Source organism: Periplaneta americana, chromosome 11, assembly GCF_040183065.1.
Source record: "Periplaneta americana isolate PAMFEO1 chromosome 11, P.americana_PAMFEO1_priV1, whole genome shotgun sequence".
Taxonomy (NCBI): Eukaryota; Metazoa; Arthropoda; class Insecta; order Blattodea; family Blattidae; genus Periplaneta; species Periplaneta americana.
Genome location: NC_091127.1, coordinates 30,423,263 through 30,443,544, shown reverse-complemented (window position 1 = coordinate 30,443,544; position 20,282 = coordinate 30,423,263). Strand labels below are relative to the sequence as shown.

Below are 20,282 nucleotides of genomic sequence, written 5' to 3'. Positions count from 1 at the left end.
GCCAAGTAGTTCATAGCATAATCCGATAGGTAGGTAGCGCACATGCGTGATGGGTAAAATTGTCACGAGCGATAAATCCTCGAACGGTATAAGCCGAGCGTTAGACATTCGTTCTTGTTACAGTGATGAACTGTGTAGTAACATCATAGATGTTTATCATTTCAAAACTTTGCAGTGTTTAACTAACCTCGCCATAGTACAACTACAAAACTTGCTTTAAAATGTAATATAAATGTTGTAGGTATATGTTCCCCCCCCCCACACACAGGAGTGATTTTGTTTTTGCCACATCTGATAGATGTTATTGGATGTAAATGTAATTATTATAAACGGAGAACACACTCACGATAATGCAAGAACTGTATCAAAGTTTTTAGTAATAATAATAATAATAATAATAATAATAATAATAATAATAATAATAATAATAAAATAATAATAATAATAAAATAATAATAATAAAATAATAATAATAATAATAATAATAATAATAAAATAATAATAACAATAATAATAAAATAATAATAATAATAAAATAATAATAATAGTAATAATAATAATAATCTCTAATAATTAGTGTATCAATCTTTGCGTCTGTAACAGTTGTGCAGCATGATTATTCGTTTTATTATATTTTCTGTGACGTTATCTCTGTACTAATACTGTTATTAATGTACTGCTATATCAATAATAGTTTGTAAAACGTTTCTACATTGTCGCAGTATATAGGCGGAACACTATGTAAGGACCTATCATATTATATATGTGGTAAATCAAATATTGAATAATTATTAATTAGCAATAATAACTGTATATCGAAGTTTTTCATGCTATTTTATTTATAACTTCATGTTCCTGTTTTGGTACGTTCCATTGACTGTTCCGTTAAACGTTTGTCATAAACGCAGAAAATAAAGCCTTATTTTTACCGTGTGAGCAAAACATATGTGTATCTTATCTGTCGTCTTCCATACAAGATAAGACATGTTGGTGAGATGACCTTGCACTGTGCTTCTATTTATTACGAGCGTATCACGACCGATCGTATCTCACTCGAGAGTGCGACACTCGACCGAGTTCAAGCGAGCGATTTAACTCCAATGCAGCACTCTGGTAGGAACTGACTTTACCAACCCAGAAATAATCAACCTAAGCGGGTATCGAGAGCAGCTCCGGATCATCAGACAAACGCGCCTAAGGCACGAGTGCACCGGAGGATGCTATGTCGAGTACTGTCACGATATCCATGTTCATTTTCATGACACAGTAAGAAATTTTAACACACATCGTCAACAACCGGGTTTGAACCCACCAACCTGTGATCTGAAGTTCTAGAACGACTAGACTGTCAGTTCTGGTAAACCTTTTTTTGCTTCCAAATGACCTCACATGTCAGTTGATGGGCGAAACGCTAATGGCTTTTCTAAAGTGTCGCTCCACATCCCGATAGGGCCATCAATCACCGGGCACACAAGTTTACTCTTTCATCTGGTGTATTGATTCGAAACCAAATCTATACTCTAACGAGCTGCTTGAATAAGAGCCATCCGCTGCATAATTGGCAAAACTTACATATTGTTTGCCCGTCAACACTTCTAACAACGACAGGAGTCGGTTGCCATCCTGGAGATCCACGAACAGGTCCGTTACTGGAGGCTGGGAACTCTGCAAACAAGAATTACAACACTTTCAGTCACTAGGAATTATAAATTGTAATTACCTATGTATTTAAAGTCCGTTTCATACTATAAAGATTATTCAGAGGCGATGTGGCAGCGATGTGAAGATAATGCAGCAACTGTTCAATGAGATCTAATGCAAAACCAAAATACTAGTAAATTTACAGATATTCCAAGTTTTTAAATCGTTACAAATAAACTAGAAAACGCAGAGAGGGCGATTGAAAGTGAATTTTATTTATTTACTTATTCACTTATTTACATATTCGCTTACTTATTTACTTGCTTATTTACTTATTCAGTCCCGCGCCGTGGCGTCGTGATCTAAGGCATCCTACCTAGGACTTGCGTTACGGAATGCGCGCTGGTTCGAGTTCTCATGGGGGAAGAAATTTTCTCATGACATTTCAGCCAGTGTATGGGACCGGTGCCCACCCAGCATCGTGATGCACTTGGGGAGCTACGATAGATAGCGAAATCCGGTTGCGAACGCTATAACGGCTTGGGGATCATCGTGCTAAACACACGATAACCTCCATTCTGGTTGGATGATCGTCCACCTCTGCTTCGGCATGTGGGCGTGAGGCCTGCAGCCGGCTGGTCGGTGTGGGCCCTTCACGGACTGTAGCGCCACGGATTATATATTTACTTATTCACTCACTTATTCACCTATTCACTTATTTACTTAGTTATTTATTTACCTATTCGCTTACTTATTTACCTACTCACTTACTTGTTTACCTATTCACTTACTTATTAATTTGTTTACTTATTCACTTGCTTGTTTACCTATTCACTTATTTACCTATTCATTTGTTTACTTATTCACGTGCTTATTTACTTATTCACTCACTTATTTACCTAGTCATTGTTTACTTATTCATTTGCTTGTTTACTTAATTATTAATTTACTTACTCATTTATTTATTTAAAAAATATTTGTATTAATCTCTATTAATTTTTGTTTATTTATTTATTTTTATTTTTTTATTTATTTATATATTATTTTATTCATTAATTCATAATTCACCAATTCATTAATTTTTATTTTTTCATTTATTCACAGATTATTTATTTATTTATTTATTTATTCATAGATTTATTTATTTATTTATAGATTTATTTATTTATATATTTATTTATTTATATTTATATTTATATATTTATTTATTTATATATTTATATGTATATGTTTATTTATTTATATATATATATATTTATTTATTTATTTTCCTGTATGCAGTCCAGTGAATACCACCCGAAGTACGATTGTAAACAACTGCGTTTTGAGTTTTTTTTCCGGAAGAAACTAAAAACAATTACGTCAGTCACATATTGATACTGAATTCGTTACGTTCAACTGGCTGAAATTACAAAGCAAATATTAAGGGAAAACTCATTGAGTGCTTACTGATGGAATGCTGGAAACTAGATCTTTTTTTTTTTTCGCAGAGCTTTGGCCGGTTTTGCATCAAAAGAATACCTCGAGTTTGCAATAGAAGCTGTTAAATTTTGACATTTGCAACTTCGTAATCATGCAACTTAAGTTTCTCGTCTCTGATTCACATCAAAACAAAAGTGAGAAATCTCGAACTTGAAAATGATAACATTGTGTGTGTATCGACATAATTCAATATTAAAAAAAATTAATTATAAGTAAACTAATTGAAATATCAAAGTGAAAATTAGTGTTTTTCATGTCCACATTGCAAGAAATATGTGGTGAAAGTTTAAGATTAATTGGCGTAAAAATGTAGAAGTTCGAAATTTCACATATCCGTAGCCTTAATAGAGTTCGGGACAGAAGATATCAGATGGTAGACGACATTCAGATATATGGATCATATGAGGAGACAAAGAGGAAGGCAGAAAATAGGAAAGCCTGGAGAATACTGGGTTTTCAGTGAAAGACCTTCCCTTGGGCAGAATACCATGAATGAATGAATAACAGCTAAATGACGTAATCCACCACTGCCACACTTTGTGATCAGCAGGGAACGGATTTATATGGACTAAAAATATATGAAATATGTAAATATATATGTAGTTATTTTTACCAAAATATGGAATTAAATATGGATTTTTACCAAAATATGGAATTAAATATGGACTTAAAATTATAAAAAATGACTATGTACGTTAAATATTGGTACATTTTAATCAAACTAAACAAAAAATATAATGGACGTACCTTATCTTCCAATGTAGTTTCAACAAAACACAATTTTTATTGTCTGTTACCATAACAATAGGTTACAAACATTTCTTTCAAGTGCTGAAAAGTGAATCTTCTTCTATTGTCTCTGAGGATAGATTTATACTGACTAAAAGAGCGTTCGACGTCACAAGAAGTAACTGGTACATAATTCAATTTCACAATGTCTGCTGGGGATAAGTCCAAGTTAATCTTCACTGTTGATTCACCACTCATCACAGCAACAACCTTTTGTAGTTCTTCATATCCAGGGTTTTTTGAAAGTACAGTGTCCACCTTAGCTCTTACTGCATCTGCAACTTTACCTCTACCACGATTCAGTTGTTCCACAGTACTATTTATAATTTCAAAACTTTCAGATAGTGAAAGGTGCCTATTTTGGAGACTTTTGAGCGTTTTTATGATGCATGAAAATGTATGCTGAATGTGAGCTAAGTCATTCTTCACACTTATGTCACAGGTAACTGTTTTCGCAGTATCAATTGAGACTGCATCTTCAGAGTCCAATGCAAGGAGAACATTGTTAATAGAGTCTATATGTTCGGCATAATATTCAACTGCTTCTAGCCATGTACCCCATCTAGTTAAAATTGGCTTTGGTGGCAATGGAATTTCAGGGTACATTTCTTTCAACACGTTAACTCTACTGGGAGCTTTGAGAAATACTTTTTTCACTGATGAAATCAACAAATCTACTTTAGGGAAATTGTCTCTGACCACTTCTGCCACACGATGAAATGCATGCGCCACACAAGTAAAATGAGTCAATTTAGGATATACAACAGATAAAGCTTGTCCAGCTTTGACCATATAAGGGGCAGCATCGCTAATAAAGAATAACACATTATCGTACATAATACCCTTTGGCCACAGGATACCCATAGCTTCGTTGAACAGTTTAACTATAGTTTTGTTATTGCACTTTTCTAGAACATCACAATGTAAAAGAATTCGTTCAGAATATTGTTCACTTAACAAACCGATAACTACATTACCAACAAGTCTACCTTCTTTGTCGGGAGTCTCATCAATGGAAACCCAAATTGAACTATCTTTAATTTCATCTCTTATCTTCTGTATTGTCTCATCGTAGATGGATGGAGCATACGTCTTCCTAAGTGTTGACTCATCCGGGATTGTATGTTGAGTATATTTTTTCAAGGAATTCCCTGAAGACCTTATTCTTTAGTTTGTAGAGAGGAATATCAGCAGAGATGAGAGAACGGCACAGGTCGATGTTAAACTCAGATCTTACATTCGATGTTGTTGGTTGTGTTAAAAACAATTGTCTCTGCTTGGAATTTAGTTGTTTGTTGGCCTGATGTTTACTAGTTGTAATGTGTTGTTGCACCAGGAACTTTTGTGTAGATGATACTGCACACTGACACAAATTACAAAATAATATTTTATTGTCAGTTGATAAACCATCTTCTTTAAATTCTGAAATGTAACTTGTTAGTTTTGATTTTAAATTGACTGAATGACGTACTTTTGGCATATTTACCGTCTTTATAGTATGATTTACAAAACTGAACCTATGTGTACTCTGACTGGCATTTAACTGTTGAGCTGCACAACTGAAGTCTGTTAAAAATTTTAAATTAAATTAATACAGTTTTGTAACTTACTTTCCCATTGTTGATAGGACTGCTAATTTTCAAATAACTCTGATGTTAAAGGGATTACTGAACATGTGTTTAAATCTCTATTGTTGAAATGTATTTTTAAAAGTTAATGGAATTTTGTTTTGTTTTATTGTTAAACCTAATATAATATGGACTGTTTTATATGAAATATGGAAAATATATGGAAATTAACGAAAATATGTACTAAACTCTAAAATATGGAAAAATATGGAAAATAAAAGTAGGATTTTTCAACCCTACACATTGTGAAACATAAAGATAATGCAAAATATAAATTATATTAGCTTTATAAGTAAATATGTATTTACATATAAATCCTTTCCCTGGTGATCAGTATCAGCTATCTCTTCATCTCCACTCCTCAAACCTAGACTGAAGTATTGCGGGCTGCTTTCAGCAGTGATACGGCGCTAATTATTGCTTTCAGCGTATTCCGAATCTCACCGGACCGGTGGACAACAATGACGTCACGCTGCAGCGAAATAGGAACAAAACTGCTGGAAGAATCTATGGCTGTCATGGCGACTATATAAGTTGTCTGTGCTACGCTAGCAAAATTTTGCGAAATTTCCGTACTGCCATCTCGTTCAAGAAAAGTGAACATAAACAATTTAGCTATTTCTTGAACCGGCAGTAATAACTGGTCCGTTGACATGTTCGCTTATAAGCCATTAACATATTGTTTTTACGTTGTGCTCATTACAAACAATACAGCAGAACACACCGCTATGACACAACAGTGCACGATGTCATTCGTCTGCTAATTCCCGCCCTATACTAGAACCAATCAGATTCACTGATGGCGGCTGATGGGAGACTGCCACCACCTCTTCAAGCTGATGGCACCGGTGCGACACCGGTGGAGCATCAGTGACGCCATCGGTGAAATTCGGAACACCGTGATGCCATCAGATTGCTCAACGCTGAGATTCGGAATACGCTCTTTGCACACGTTTGCCGTAAAGTATGAATTAACAGCAGGAAAATAACCATGAACTTACCTTTATCAGCTGTGAATTTATCCACTTGGCGAATGTCTTTTTCTGCACATCTTCACGTTCGTCTGAAACAAGAAAATACAAGATAAACATCTTTGGAAAAGAACAAAGGAAGACAAATTTGGCTTATTAGATGTAAGAAATAACAAAAATGACTAGCAGTAGCAGTAACAGTAGTATTGGTGGAAATAGTACTAGTAGCACAAATTGTAGTTGATTCATTAAAGCAGGCCTGCACAAAGTTTGCGCTCTCCGAGCCGGCTCACAGATCGTGAGCGGAATGCAGATATTGGCTGTGCTCTGTATAAGGGTGGTCTGGAAGAAGGAATGATCTCGTACAAAATATATACAAAAGGAAGTACTATTACGAGTGTCCATGAAGTGAATTCCCTTTCAGTGTTTGCAAAACTATCTTGGACTATTATTAATGAATAAAGAAATATTTATTTTACAGAAATAATAGAAATTATATAGCTACTTAAATTTAAATACAGAATAAATATACAGAATAAAGAAATATAATTACAAAACAAACAAAGAGAAATACAAATAAAATAATACAAGCAATATAAAAAGAAGATACAGTAATATTAACAAAATTTGAGACCGAATGAGCAGAGCTCGTGCTCGGTCGCAGTTCAGATATAATAATAATAATAATAATAATAATAATAATAATAATAATAATAATAATAATAATAATAATAATAATAATAATAATAAATAAGTAAAATAAAGTAGGAACTAAAATATAATTACAGCGGCAATGGAATTATATAATATAATATTAACACTAGAGAAGAATAATATCGCACGTGAAAAGTAGGACTAATATATATTTCAAAATTATAGAATACAAATATAATATAGGTAGATTAATTCATACACATAGGATATAAATTTATTTAATCAAATTGAAGATATTAACACGTTTCTAATTTTCTTGTTATATGTTAGTGGGTTACATGTTAGAAGTTCTGAGTGTAATTTAGTTAAAGCATTGTATAACCGAGGGCTAAACTTTATGCTATGCTTTAGACCAGCAGATGTGAGACATTTAGGTTCTACTAATGTTGAATTAATATTTCGTCTTATGTCATAATTGTGTGTCTGTAATACAAACTTATTACGATTTTTATGGTAAAATTTTAACAGCGTATACTTATAAATTTGTTCAATATTAAATACATTAAATTCAGAATAAATTAATTTAGTTGGATAATCGAAACGTTTCTTCAAACAAATTTTAATTATTCGTTTTTGTAGTAAATTTAAATTTAAGATTAATTTTTGTACTTCCACCCCAAACAATTATACCATATTGAATGATAGACTGAATAATGGCCAAATAAACATTTCGTAGAACTCTAATGGGTAAGTAGCATCGAAGATTAACGAATTTATAAATTGTTTTACGAAGCCTTTTACAAAGATAAGTAATGTGATGAGGCCATTTTAAATTCTGATCAATAATGATATCCAGATATTTGACATACGTGGCTTCTTTCAATATCATTTTGTTATATTTTTATTTATCAGTACATCAAAACGAGGTTTTACGCTGTTGGCAACTGAAAGGAACAGTAGCCTACTGATCGTAATGAAACATCAGTTACAGATGTTCGATATCTGCCTTTATTAAAGTTCATTATAGAAAACAGTTGCTCACAAATATAAATGTTGAGCCAAACATAGCAATCATTTTCACAGCCAGCCTGTGTAGTCGTGGATATTATTGCTAATGTTTAGTCTTGTAAAACTCAACCAGGCTAGTAGTATTATTCAAACCATCTTTAGCCCTTAGGTCACATTGAAGATCAATAAGTTCGAGCTGTAAATCGTTAAATATTGAATGTTATGTTCCGTCTTTTAGATTCCTCCATACTGTACTGTAGCAGTAGGTAAGCAACGTGAAACAGTTACCGAGAATAGGCCTAAACACTGCACTCCACTAGATAACTGATTGGTCGTTTCCCTCTCCTCTACCTATATCAAGTCTATGTCATTCTGACGTATCTTCCTCTCCGTTTCGGCGAGCGGTAGACACGGCTCTCCCGCTCCCAAGGAGCGCGCGCGCTCTTTGAGCGCTGTTTGTGCAGGTACATATGCATTAAAGGCTACCTAGTAGAAGTAACAGCAGTGATGGTTTAAGTAGTAGAAAACTAATAGTGGTGGAATTAATAATACAGTAGTAGTGTCACCTCACCGAGTGAGTTGGCTCAGACGGTCGCGTTTGGGACTCGCATTCGGGAGGTCCCGGGTTCAAACCCCGTGGACCACCAATCTGATTGGAGTTTTTTTTAAGGTTTCCCTCAGTCACAAAAGCAAATGCCGGATTGGAAACTTAAATTCCATGATTCATCACTGCCTCAATCACCAATATCATAAACATTAATAAAAATCTTAAATCGGTTACATGAAAACAAGTCATCTACAACACGGAACAGGAACTTAATAATAAAAACGGCCTACTGGTATATCCACAGATCCTAAACACGCGATATGACCAGAAGCATTAAAGCGTGTATAAATAAACTTAACAAAAGGAAATAGTATTAGTTTTACCAGTAGGCCTTATAAATCCATTACGTGGTTGCCTTATGAACGGAAATAACATTGGAGATCCTACTTTAATATGTACAGAACCCTTACCCAGGCAAAATTAACGACTAGCTGTTTCTCGTCTCAATAAATAACCTTTTTACGGACAAACGTAGCTGCGAATCAGCATCTGAACTGAAACTACAGATGTTGGTATGAAAATATATCATGATATCATGGAGAATTGTGATGGACGAAACAGGAAATAAATAAAGAAAAGTGAGATGTAATAAGCGTTAATAGGTCGTAGAGATTATTCATCAACAGTTTTCTGTACAAGGGTTGGTCCTTCACTGCAAACCAGCATTATCCAATCTTCTCACTTTTTCCCCCCTCTCTCTTCATAATATACGATCCACTTATCTTAATGTTGTCTATCATCTGATATTTTCTTCTGCCCCGAACTTTTTTCCTGTTCACCATTTCTTCCAGTGCATCCTTCAGTAGGCTGTTCTTTGTTAGCCAGTGAACCAGACAATTTATTTTTCTCTTCTTAATCAGTATCAGCAATATTCTTTTTTCATCCGCTCTTTCTAGCACGGCTCCATTTTTTTTTATTTTGTCTGTCCTAGGGTTTAAATGATTTTTTTAAATTTTAGTAGGTTATTTTACGACGCTTTATCAACAGCTTAGGTTATTTAGCGTCTGAATTATATGAAGGTGATAATGCCGGTGAAATGAGTCCGGGGTCCAACACCGAAAGTTATCCAGCATTTGCTCATATTGGGTTGAGGGAAAACCCCGGAAAAAACTCAACCAGGTAACTTGCCCCGACCGAGAATCGAACCCTGGCCACCTGGTTTCGTGGCTAGAAGCGCTAACTGTTACTCCACAGGTGTGGACGTTTAAGTGATCTCAAAAGCAAATAATGATGTATAAAGAATTACACTTAATTAAATTCAGATGTAACTGGGCACTTGGAGCGATCAATTTACATGTAGGAGACTGAAGTTAAAATCCAGACGAATATAAGTGGAGCGGAGACAGCGTTGCCAACCCTATTCGCTGGAATTTCCCTAGTCATTGCTCATTTTCTCCCTATAAAGTACTAAATTTCCCTAAAAACTTCAAAATATATTAACGAAAAAATAAATTACTGTAATTCTGCAGGCTACAGTATTCATTCAACAGTAGATTTATGTTTTATACAAAAAAAAAGTCAGAAAATTTTGCAAGAAACAGAATACACTTATCAGATTTATTCTGTGCCATTTTTATATAAAACCAGTAACAAACGCCCAATTCTATTATTTCCCTACTTTGCAATAGGCCTCAAATTATTATTGAGCTGGCAAGTTTATTTCTTGTCTTTGTCTTCATATAGTTTACAGACGAGAAACCCCTCTCCACAGAAGCAGCAGCTTGTGATAAAATCAAAATATGGTGAACAAGACTAACTAGGAGTGGAAATGCCAGTGTAATGCCATTTTCTTTTCCTGACCAATTTCCTCGCTAAAAGCTTCCACATACATATATTTACCTGTATTAGGAATAGGCTAGTAGTATTGTGAAATAATCGCCAATCCCTTTCAGTGTTATTTATCTCTTTTTGTTTTATACAAGAAAGAAATTGCTGTAGCAATTGATATACCTGTTTTGCCAAGAGCAGAATGTGAAGTAATTACGCCATGTTCTTCAAACGAACTTCATTCAAGTGGCACTTTTTAGAAAATTTAGTGTACATTTTCAATAATAAATCGAGTCTTATGAGTAGGGCTAGGATTCTGATGAAATTGCATCTTTTTTCTAGTAAGCCAGAAACATAGCTGCTTTAGTATTTATATGTCATGTGATAAACTGAGTGTTTTAAGACATACTTGTTAGCGCATTTTTTTTTAAATTTTTTTTTGCTTGTTTCAATTCATAAGAGCATCTTTTGTTTCATTCGGTCATTTTTTAGGTATTTTCATTTAATTTTGGTCATAAATCCCCATTATTAATGTAAAATAATGTTTATATCCTTTGATATTTTCTTTACATATTTCGTCCATTAATACTCATTATTTTGTATAATATTTTAATCGTTTTTCTACACACATATTGCCATTTTAACGTAGTACACCCCCATGTAATGGATCAGTCCAACCACCCCTTCAATATAGACTCCTCTATACTTGCTAATTCCGGATAAGAGTGGCCTTGTGGTGGACTACATGGAAACTAAAAGTAGCCTAAAGTAAATCCATGGTGCTAGAGCCCACGAAGGGCCAAGACCGATCAGCCGACTGCTGACCTCACGTTCACCATGCCGAAGCAGAGGTGAACGATCATATATGGACACTACATCAGGTAAAATAGTTAATTAAAGTGTACTACATAGAAAAAAATGATGCAAAATTTAATTTAATTACTAGTCTAAACCTCCTTTCCTACTAAGACAATTATGTAAGATCAATTTTTAGGGAATTTTTAAGGGCATTTTTTAAAGATTTTTAGGTCATAAATGCAGAACATTTTTTCATGATTTATAGGTCATCAAAATCCTACCCCTACTTATGAGCGAGAAAATCTCACAACACGATCCACAATAATTTCCTAGTGATTCTCTAGTTTCCCTATTTCCCTATATTGCGTATATTTTCCAGAAATCTAGGGAAATGTCCCTAGATTTGGCAACACTAAGCGGAGACAAAGTTTTGCAAAGGGTTTTCGCGGGGTAATCTTATCATTCCTCCACACAGTTGCCCCATTAATCACCACTACATCCTTGCAACACAAATCCACTCCATCCTCATGGTCAAGGACAGCATCGAAGGTGGCATAGTCTAGGTGCGTTACTCCTAGACAGGAGACGCTTCACGTCAATGATTAGAAGTCTAAACATCCGGTATTAAAATACAATGAAATATTGTATAGACTACATTTGTTGATATGTAGCCAGAGCGTATGTCTGAAGAGTAGTCTCTTTCCATTCCGTCTGTTTGTTCTAGTTGCAAGATATAATGCTACAACACATTTTAGTCTAAATCTGTCTTCGTTACTGACAGAGTACAAACGTGTTTTGACACCAACTGTACCTGATTTGGACCCATGCCCACGCCACAACCAAGACCTTGCAAGGCTGAGTCAATGAACGGCACAAAATTGCCTCAAGAATGCAATTTAAAATTGAAAGGGAGATAAAAATAATCTGTCAACAATCAAGACAGCAGTAAATTACCTTCAACGTTCCAGGCGTCAGCCGATCATCAAATTTCTTTCAACTTTGTGGACAGTAGGTAGTCGTTTTCAACATTCCACGCTTTGGTAAATCTTCACATGTGAAGAGATGCTTCAATTAATATCCGAATTCCAAATTAATCAGAGTCCTCATTTTCATGTAGTGCTGTATTTGGAAATACGAGTATACAGCCTACGTACATGCAGTATGTTGGACAATTTCTCGAAATATGTAATTAAATGTTTAGCAACGAAAAACTATAATAATGATTCCAAATTGGCAACATTTATTTATTTTTGATCGTATATATTATCTTTAAGATAGCAATATAAAAAAAGGAAAAAAAAAAAACAAAGCAAAAGCAAAGTACCGTAATTACTATTTGAGGAGAAAAATTTGCTCAGGCGCCGGGCATACATGTTGACGTAGGCTATATGTCCAATGTCAACTGCCATTATGGAGTCAGGCCACAAAGGGAAACATTGAAGGAGGAGAATTTGATCCGGTGCTGTGGATTGAATTCGGCGTAGTTCAGTGGTCAGAGCGCTTGGCACGTAGAACCAAGGACCCGGGTTCGATCCCCGGCGCCGGAGCGTCTCAAATATTAATTGTCAATATTATAGATATTATTCTGTATGACAAATTAATAAATCCATAATATTCTCATAGCTGCAGTGCATTTGTTTGTACAGATTACTGTGCACTTACCTGCGGCATCCCGGCCAAACAAGTCACTCAACTGAGTGCGCTCCTAATATAATGGCAGTTGACATTGGACATATACGTCAACATATATGCCTAACTTGGAGTCAGGCCACAAAGGGAAACATTGAAGGAGGAGAATTCGATCCGGTGCTATGGATTGAATTCGGCGTAGCTCAGTGGTCAGAGTGCTTGGTACTTAGAACCAAGGACCCGGGTTCGATCCCCGGCGCCGGAGCGAATTTTTCTCCTCAAATATTAATGGTCAATATTACAGATATTATTCTGTATAACAAATTAATAAATCTATAATAAAAGCAAAGTAAGTTTTTAATTTTCATGGTGAGATATCAAAATTTCCCGGTCGGGTCAAAAATCCTGATAAAACCGATATTCAACCCTTGCGGTGAATTTGTGTGAAGGCCAGAAGGCCTAATTAGTCAAATTCACTCTCCTCACCTCCACGCTGGGGCACCCTGGAATCTTTTAAGATGCGAAAGAGAGAGTGGTGTGCGGAAAGCAACGGGAAGTTACTGCATTTATGTTTCTCAAGAAAAACTGCAATCATGGCATGATAAGTTTAGTCTTAAGAAATGAAACTGTGCTAGAAAGAGTGGGTGAAGAAAGAATGTTAAATGTTATATTTTATTTAACGACGCTCGCAACTGCAGAGGTTATATCAGCGACGCCGGATGTGCCGGAATTTTGTCCCGCAGGAGTTCTTTTACATGCCAGTAAATCTACTGACATGAGCCTGTCGCATTTAAGCACACTTAAATGCCATCGACCTGCCCGGGATCGAACCCGCAACCTTGGGCATAGAAGGCCAACCAGGTCGACGTGAAGAAAGAATAATGTTGAAATTCATCAGGAAGAGAAAAAGAAATTGGCTGGGACACTGGCTAAGAAGAAACTGCCTACTGGAAGGAATAGTGAATGGGAGAAAAGTTCGGAGCAGGATAAGATACAAGATTATAGATGACATTAAGATATATCGATCATATGTTGGAACTAAGAGGAAGGCGGAAAACAGGGAAGACTGGAAAATGCTGGGTTTGCAGTGAAAGATCTGCCCTTGGGCAGAACACTATGAATGAATGAATGAATGGATGAACAAAAATATACTGTTCTCGAAAGGAAATGAATCATCTTATCGAATTATCATTCCCATCTTCAAAAGCGAACACGAATGCAAAATCCGTCCTTCTTAATCGTAATTCATTGCAATTTTTTAATGTGACTGTTAAACCCAATTTACAAACTATTTTATTACTGGAATTCTACAACTCTCCAATCTCTGTCGTAGCAAGTCGCAAAGATGTTTGCTTCCCAACATTTCGAATTTAATTTATTTTTGTGACATTCTGCAAATTGTTCCATAATTAGGCTATAGCCAGCTAATGTCAAGAGTTGCATGTTTCAGTCTTTCAACTTAATCACGCTTAATTATACAGGGAGATTCACAAAGTTCTCCCCCGGTTTATGGAGGCGATTCCTGAGGTTACTTGGAACAAAAAATGTAAATAAAGTAATAGGATCACATTCATAATTACAAAATTACGGTAATTTTAAAACGGCGGAAAAAACTTTTATTTCAGAATCTCACTTACAAAAATGCGTAAAATTATATGTGTCACATATACGATACAAATTAGAATAGGCCTATATTTAGTTTTCATTCGAATAAAATTATGTACAGTATATTATTTAGTCTTTTTGCCTGAGTATTCCAGTTTTACAGACGTACCTATCGGTAACTTAGTTTATAGCTGTTCTAAAGCACATATTATGGACACGCTGTAGCTTTATGGCTAATTTTGAAGTTACAGTGGAACTCCACAAATAGACACAGCAATGGTCCGTGTGCGAGACGAGGTACGAACGCTGTCTTTCTACGGAGTACTGCGGACATTGGTAAACATAAGGGCTGTACAATGTTTTTTATGGCGTGCGGACCGATTCATAAATAATTAACGTATATAATTTTAAATAATATTTTGTAGTATATGCAAAATATATAACAAAACAAAACCGTGATTAAATATAATACAGTAAAACCCCGATTATCCGTCACCCTATTAACCGATTGGTGGATTATCCGACTGTCGATCTCGCTCGCAGAAAAAAAAAATGAGGTACTGTACATTGTAATAGTACGAATTTTTTCTACAGAGTGTTTTTTATAAATCTTTACCTTTACGCATCATGGCCGTACTGTCTAACTTCTATGCAAAATATCTTCTACAAGCGCCAAAAGAAAACATGTTGTACTACGGAAATAAAGTGCAAGTAATTGAGTGGTTTGGGAAAAGAGAAAATGTGGTTCATTTCACATCACAATATGAGATAGGAATAATACAACTGTACGCGATTTAGGCTAATGAAAAATAAAATATAAACTATATAAAATTTGTAAATCTACAACATGACACCTCTACTATTCCTATGTTTCCACAGACAGTGGTCATAAGGAGTTTCCTTAGCCAATAAAAACCCGTCGTTGAAAATCAGACTTAAGTACAATAAATAATGTTTTAATAACTGACTTATCGGAAAATCAAACATGAATTGCAAAAAAAAAAAAAAAAAAAAAAAAACAGACTTAAATTAGTGAACTTCTGATCCACTATCTAGCGTATTAAAAGAAAAGACCATGGAGGAAATTAGGAAAATATTATATAGTTAGTTTATGAAAACTTATGGTACGGATCATCCGATTTTTTCGATTAATCGTTCAGTCCACCCCGTTCATTACCACGGATAATAGAGGTTCTACTGTATATACGTGATACATCTGAAACATAAAACAAACTTCTGGAGGAAAAACTCTCTAAATATATCTACATACGGGGCTTTCATTTCGAAACTTCCTACTCTAAATAACTAGTTAATTAAATTGAATTCAATTTAAACCAAAAAAAACACGTAAATTTAGATATCAAGGGAGAAGTCTTAAACAAGGCTTAATTGCATTTTAGATTTCACCTCTCACCCCCAGCCACTCCCACTTTGAAATTTCAAATGGCACCCCTATATTCTTAGACTTAAATATGAAAGAGCATTGAATTGTTTATACACCACATTCATTTGTTTTCGCATCTTTTCTTTTCTATTGTCGCCTGGCACCCTGGATTGTTGTTATTGTTGATTAAAGCTGAAGAGAATAAAGCTACAAAAACTTATTGAGCATTTCTTGTAATAGATGTGTTTGTGTATTAAATTATTTTAAAATGGTGTCTACCCTTCAAGAGAGAACATAAATCATCCCTATTGATTAAATTTAGGAAATACACAAAATAAGCTGTGTTTTCATCCTACAATCAACTGATAATAACAAAGCTTCTTATAATCACTATAGAATGCCTCGTAATTAGATGAATTTTGCTTTATCCTATGCACTGTTCTGATCGAAATGTCAAATTATTGAGGGATGGCTCTGATTGATTCACCTTTTTAAACCGTTCCATTAGTTGTAACTTCTGCTTCACCATAAGTACACATTTTTTGTTCCCTGCCTTGCTGCCAACGTGTACGAGTATCTGCACACTACTGCACTGGTTCAACTGGTCAGCCCTGTGCAGCACGGGACAGGATGCGTTGACTTGCCTTGTATCGTGAAGTATACGAGAGTGAGCGTCTATTTGTGGAGTTCCACTGTGTATCAGTTAATAGAACATCGCAATAATCAAATAACGGGATTATAAGAGTCTGGTTAAGGATTTTTTTGGAAGAAAGGGGAGGAGATGTTTTATGTGGGTAAATAAGGTAGTACAATAACTGAAATACTTACAGTAAAATATAAAATTAACAATATATGCCGCGGAGCGTATCGAACCCCGATCTTTGAGGGTGAAAAGTCGTCATGGGACAGCTACGATTGGGACCGAAAGGAACACAGAAAGTTTGATTACATCATTGCAAGAAGTACAAGTATGAATTGGGTCGTGGCGAAAAAAAAAAAAAAGAGAGTAGAAAACAGTTGCAGTCGGAAACATCATCCCACGCGTCACGGCGGAGTTCCGTTTCCATGGTCACGAGGTGGAGAGGGCAGCAACCTGTTACTACTGTGACCCCAAGTGACACATGACGTCAAATTGTGACATGGTTCTAGCTATTTGCAGCGGATATTAACTTCCTTGTAATCATCTAATAGGTAGTCCCATGTTCTACTGGAGTACAAAATCCAATAGTGGGTCAAATATAGACTACCACCACCATTTTCCACAGCTGTGGAGTAACGGTTAGCATCCCTAACATGCCGGGTTCAAATTCTGGTTGGGAGAAGTTATAGATGAGACCTGGCATGTGAGTTGCACGAAAGGGGAAAGAATGACCTTTCAGAAAGAGAGTTTGTTTCATGCAGGAGTTCGTCTAAAGGCTCGTCTCCACTATTAAGGATTTAACAACAACATGTTAAATATGACATGTTGAATTTAACATGTATATGGACATTTCAAGTCTCAATTGACTTAACATGTTGACTGAGTATGTTGAAGTTAACACTTTTAACATGTTAGCGTGTTTTCCAGCAGCAATGGAAAACATGTCAAGTGAATTCATTTGCTGGTGCAGCGTCGGTACAGTTCGGCTAAGTTCGTACAGTTTCCATAGCAACAATTAACTTCCGATTTTGTGGCGCGTATCTTGATCATTTTTATACTATCATTGGTCCTTGGTGTTGGCTGAGTAAGGGAGTGGACAAAAGAAAATACCTTGGAATAAAATTAATGCACTGATGGAAAGGTCTTGTTTGTAGGATGTGTCTGCAAAAGAATACAGAGACAAAACAAAGAAGGCCGACTGTTTCAGAGAACTGGAATTATTATTTAACTGTTCTCGAGAATATAATAAAGAGTTTTCGTACACTCGTCGTAAGCTAAACGTTAATGCTATGTTGACGTCAGTAATGGTCGTATTTGATGACGTATGTTAACGTTCGTAAAACTTCGGAATGAATAATTATACGATATTACCCACGCCTTTAACATCTATCATGTCGTAGATCCTATGATAGTCAATCAATAACGCTGTAATTTTTTTTAATTGAGATGAAATGGCTGCTCTTAAATTGTGCCCTTCTTTGATGTCACAGTAAGTATTTTTGCAGCACTGTATTAAAATCGTGTTCTGACATTCTTAACAAGTTTTTGAATCCAAATAGATCTTCAATTTTAAACTCGTTTAGAATGTCTTCTGCATAGTGTCTGCCGCACCCACATTCTCATTTTCTTCCTTGTAACAAGCAACAGAAGCAATTACAAAAGTAAATCATCATCCGAGTCCATTGTCCAAGGTTTGAAAATGAGACACTACCTACATTAAAATCTCAGACTGTTTATGGTGGACTACGCAAAGAAAGTCAAGTTTAACATGTTTAACAGTGTGGACAAAGTGTTACATGAAATTAGCATCAACACACAGTCTACTATATACAGTCGCGAAGCTTGAGGTGATTTTTTGCAAATCTCGTGATAAAGCGCTCCAAGCGGTTAGCAACTAGAAACAATAGACTGTCCACGGTCGACTTTGGACTGAATCGTATTTCCATCGAGTGCTAGCTCATTGCGTATTTCACATTGATGCTTGTGAAATGTTCGTTATTGGTTGTAATGAAAATGTTAATGGCTAAAATACAATAATTGGAATAATTATATTTTACTAGAGACATATAAAAATTAAGTTTGTTTTAATGAAATTTATTGATCACGTTTTATTTTCAATTCTGGTGGGATTATTATTGCTTAGCCCTACTTTTTTTTTTCAAAGGATATGTTTTTAATTATAGCTGTTAATTTTGTTGTTATTTTTATTTGTTACTTTATTAGAGACGTATAAAAAGTCTGTTACAATAAAATTTATTAATCACGTTTTATTTCCAATTCTGGTGTGATTATTATTGTCTAACCTCAACTACGTAAGCCTACACTACAAATACCGGTACACGTACATAATTTAATTCATTAATTCATATTTCCATTATTATTGTTGTAAAGGGAAATGCAAATCAATATTTATTGGTTTCATAGTTAATTATCGCTATAATCTTGAATGAGTGAAGCGATTATAGTAAATTTCAGTTCGTTTTGTACAAACAAAAATAATATTAACCTATTTCTTGCAGGTATCTTCGAGTTTATGGTGGAATTTAATATACTTCATTAAAATAATAAATTAACTTTATGCATTTAATATTTCAATAATGGAAGGAAGGTGTTAATTTTTCCAAAAGAACACAACGAAAGTGTAACATATTTTGTCGGCTGCTAGGAGAGAGATCTGCGATGATGAGGCGATAGTAGCGATCCTAGTGGTGGGCAACTATCCATGTTTGCATTTTTACCACATATTGAGCTTCGCGACTGTATATAGTAGACTGTGATTAACATGTTCAATCAACATGTTGGGATGTTCACAGTAAACAATTTAACATTTAACATGATGTTGTTAAATGTTTAATAGTGGAGACGAGCCTTAAGACTAAAACCTATCTTTCCCCCACCATACGCATTGGTTATATAGCCACCGCATACGCTAAGGTCACAGGACAGGTCTTGCATCCTTTACTGTAGCTGGTTGAGATTTTTTCCGGGGTTTCCCTCGTCCCATTAAGAGCAAATGCTGGGCAACTCTCGGCGTTCGACTCTGAACTCATTTCGCTGGCATTATCACCTTCATTTCAGTCAGACGTCCTAAAATAAGCCAATTTAAAAACTACTACCTACTGCTAATATTAATACAAATACCTACTAATACTCTCATACTATGAGCCATGTTAAAAAAATCCTCTCTTACTTACTTACTGGCTTTTGAGGAACCCGGAGGTTCATTGCCGCCCTCACATAAGCCCGCCATTGGTCCCTATCCTGAGCAAGATTAATCCATTCTCTATCATCCTATCCCACCTCCCTCAAATCCATTTTAATATTATCTTCCCATCTACGTCTCGGCCTCCCTAAAGGTATTTTTCCCTCCAGCCTCCCAACTAACACTCTATATGCATTTATGAATTCGCCCATACGTGCTGCATGCCCTGCCCATCTCAAACGTCTGGATTTAATGTTCCTAATTATGTCAGGTAAAGAATACAATGCGTGCAGTTCTGTGTTGTGTAACTTTCTCCATTCTCCTATAACTTCATCCCTCTTAGCCCCAAATATTTTCCTAAACAAACACCCTTAACCTATGTTCCTCTCTCAAAGTGAGAGTCCAAGTTTCACAACCATAAAGAACAACAGGTAATATAACTGTTTTATAAATTCTAACTTTCAGATTTTTTGACAG

General features: G+C 35.3%; 1 protein-coding gene and 1 non-coding gene across 13 annotated transcripts in view; one reads left to right on the top strand and one right to left on the bottom strand.

Moving 5' to 3' along the window:
* Positions 1-20,282, bottom strand: part of Dys (Dystrophin) — a 2,834,509-nt gene that overhangs the window by 2,286,795 nt on the left and 527,432 nt on the right. For all 12 annotated transcript variants that reach the window (XM_069839232.1, XM_069839233.1, XM_069839235.1 and 9 more), the window contains 2 exons: positions 6,542-6,603; positions 1,573-1,665 (listed from right to left, as the gene is read on the bottom strand). In XM_069839232.1, coding sequence (XP_069695333.1) covers positions 1,573-1,665; positions 6,542-6,603 — 155 coding nt within the window. The remainder of the gene's footprint in view (positions 1-1,572; positions 1,666-6,541; positions 6,604-20,282) is intronic.
* On the top strand, positions 12,820-12,892 carry TRNAT-CGU (transfer RNA threonine (anticodon CGU)). Its single transcript has one exon. It is a non-coding gene; the product is annotated as a tRNA-Thr (tRNA).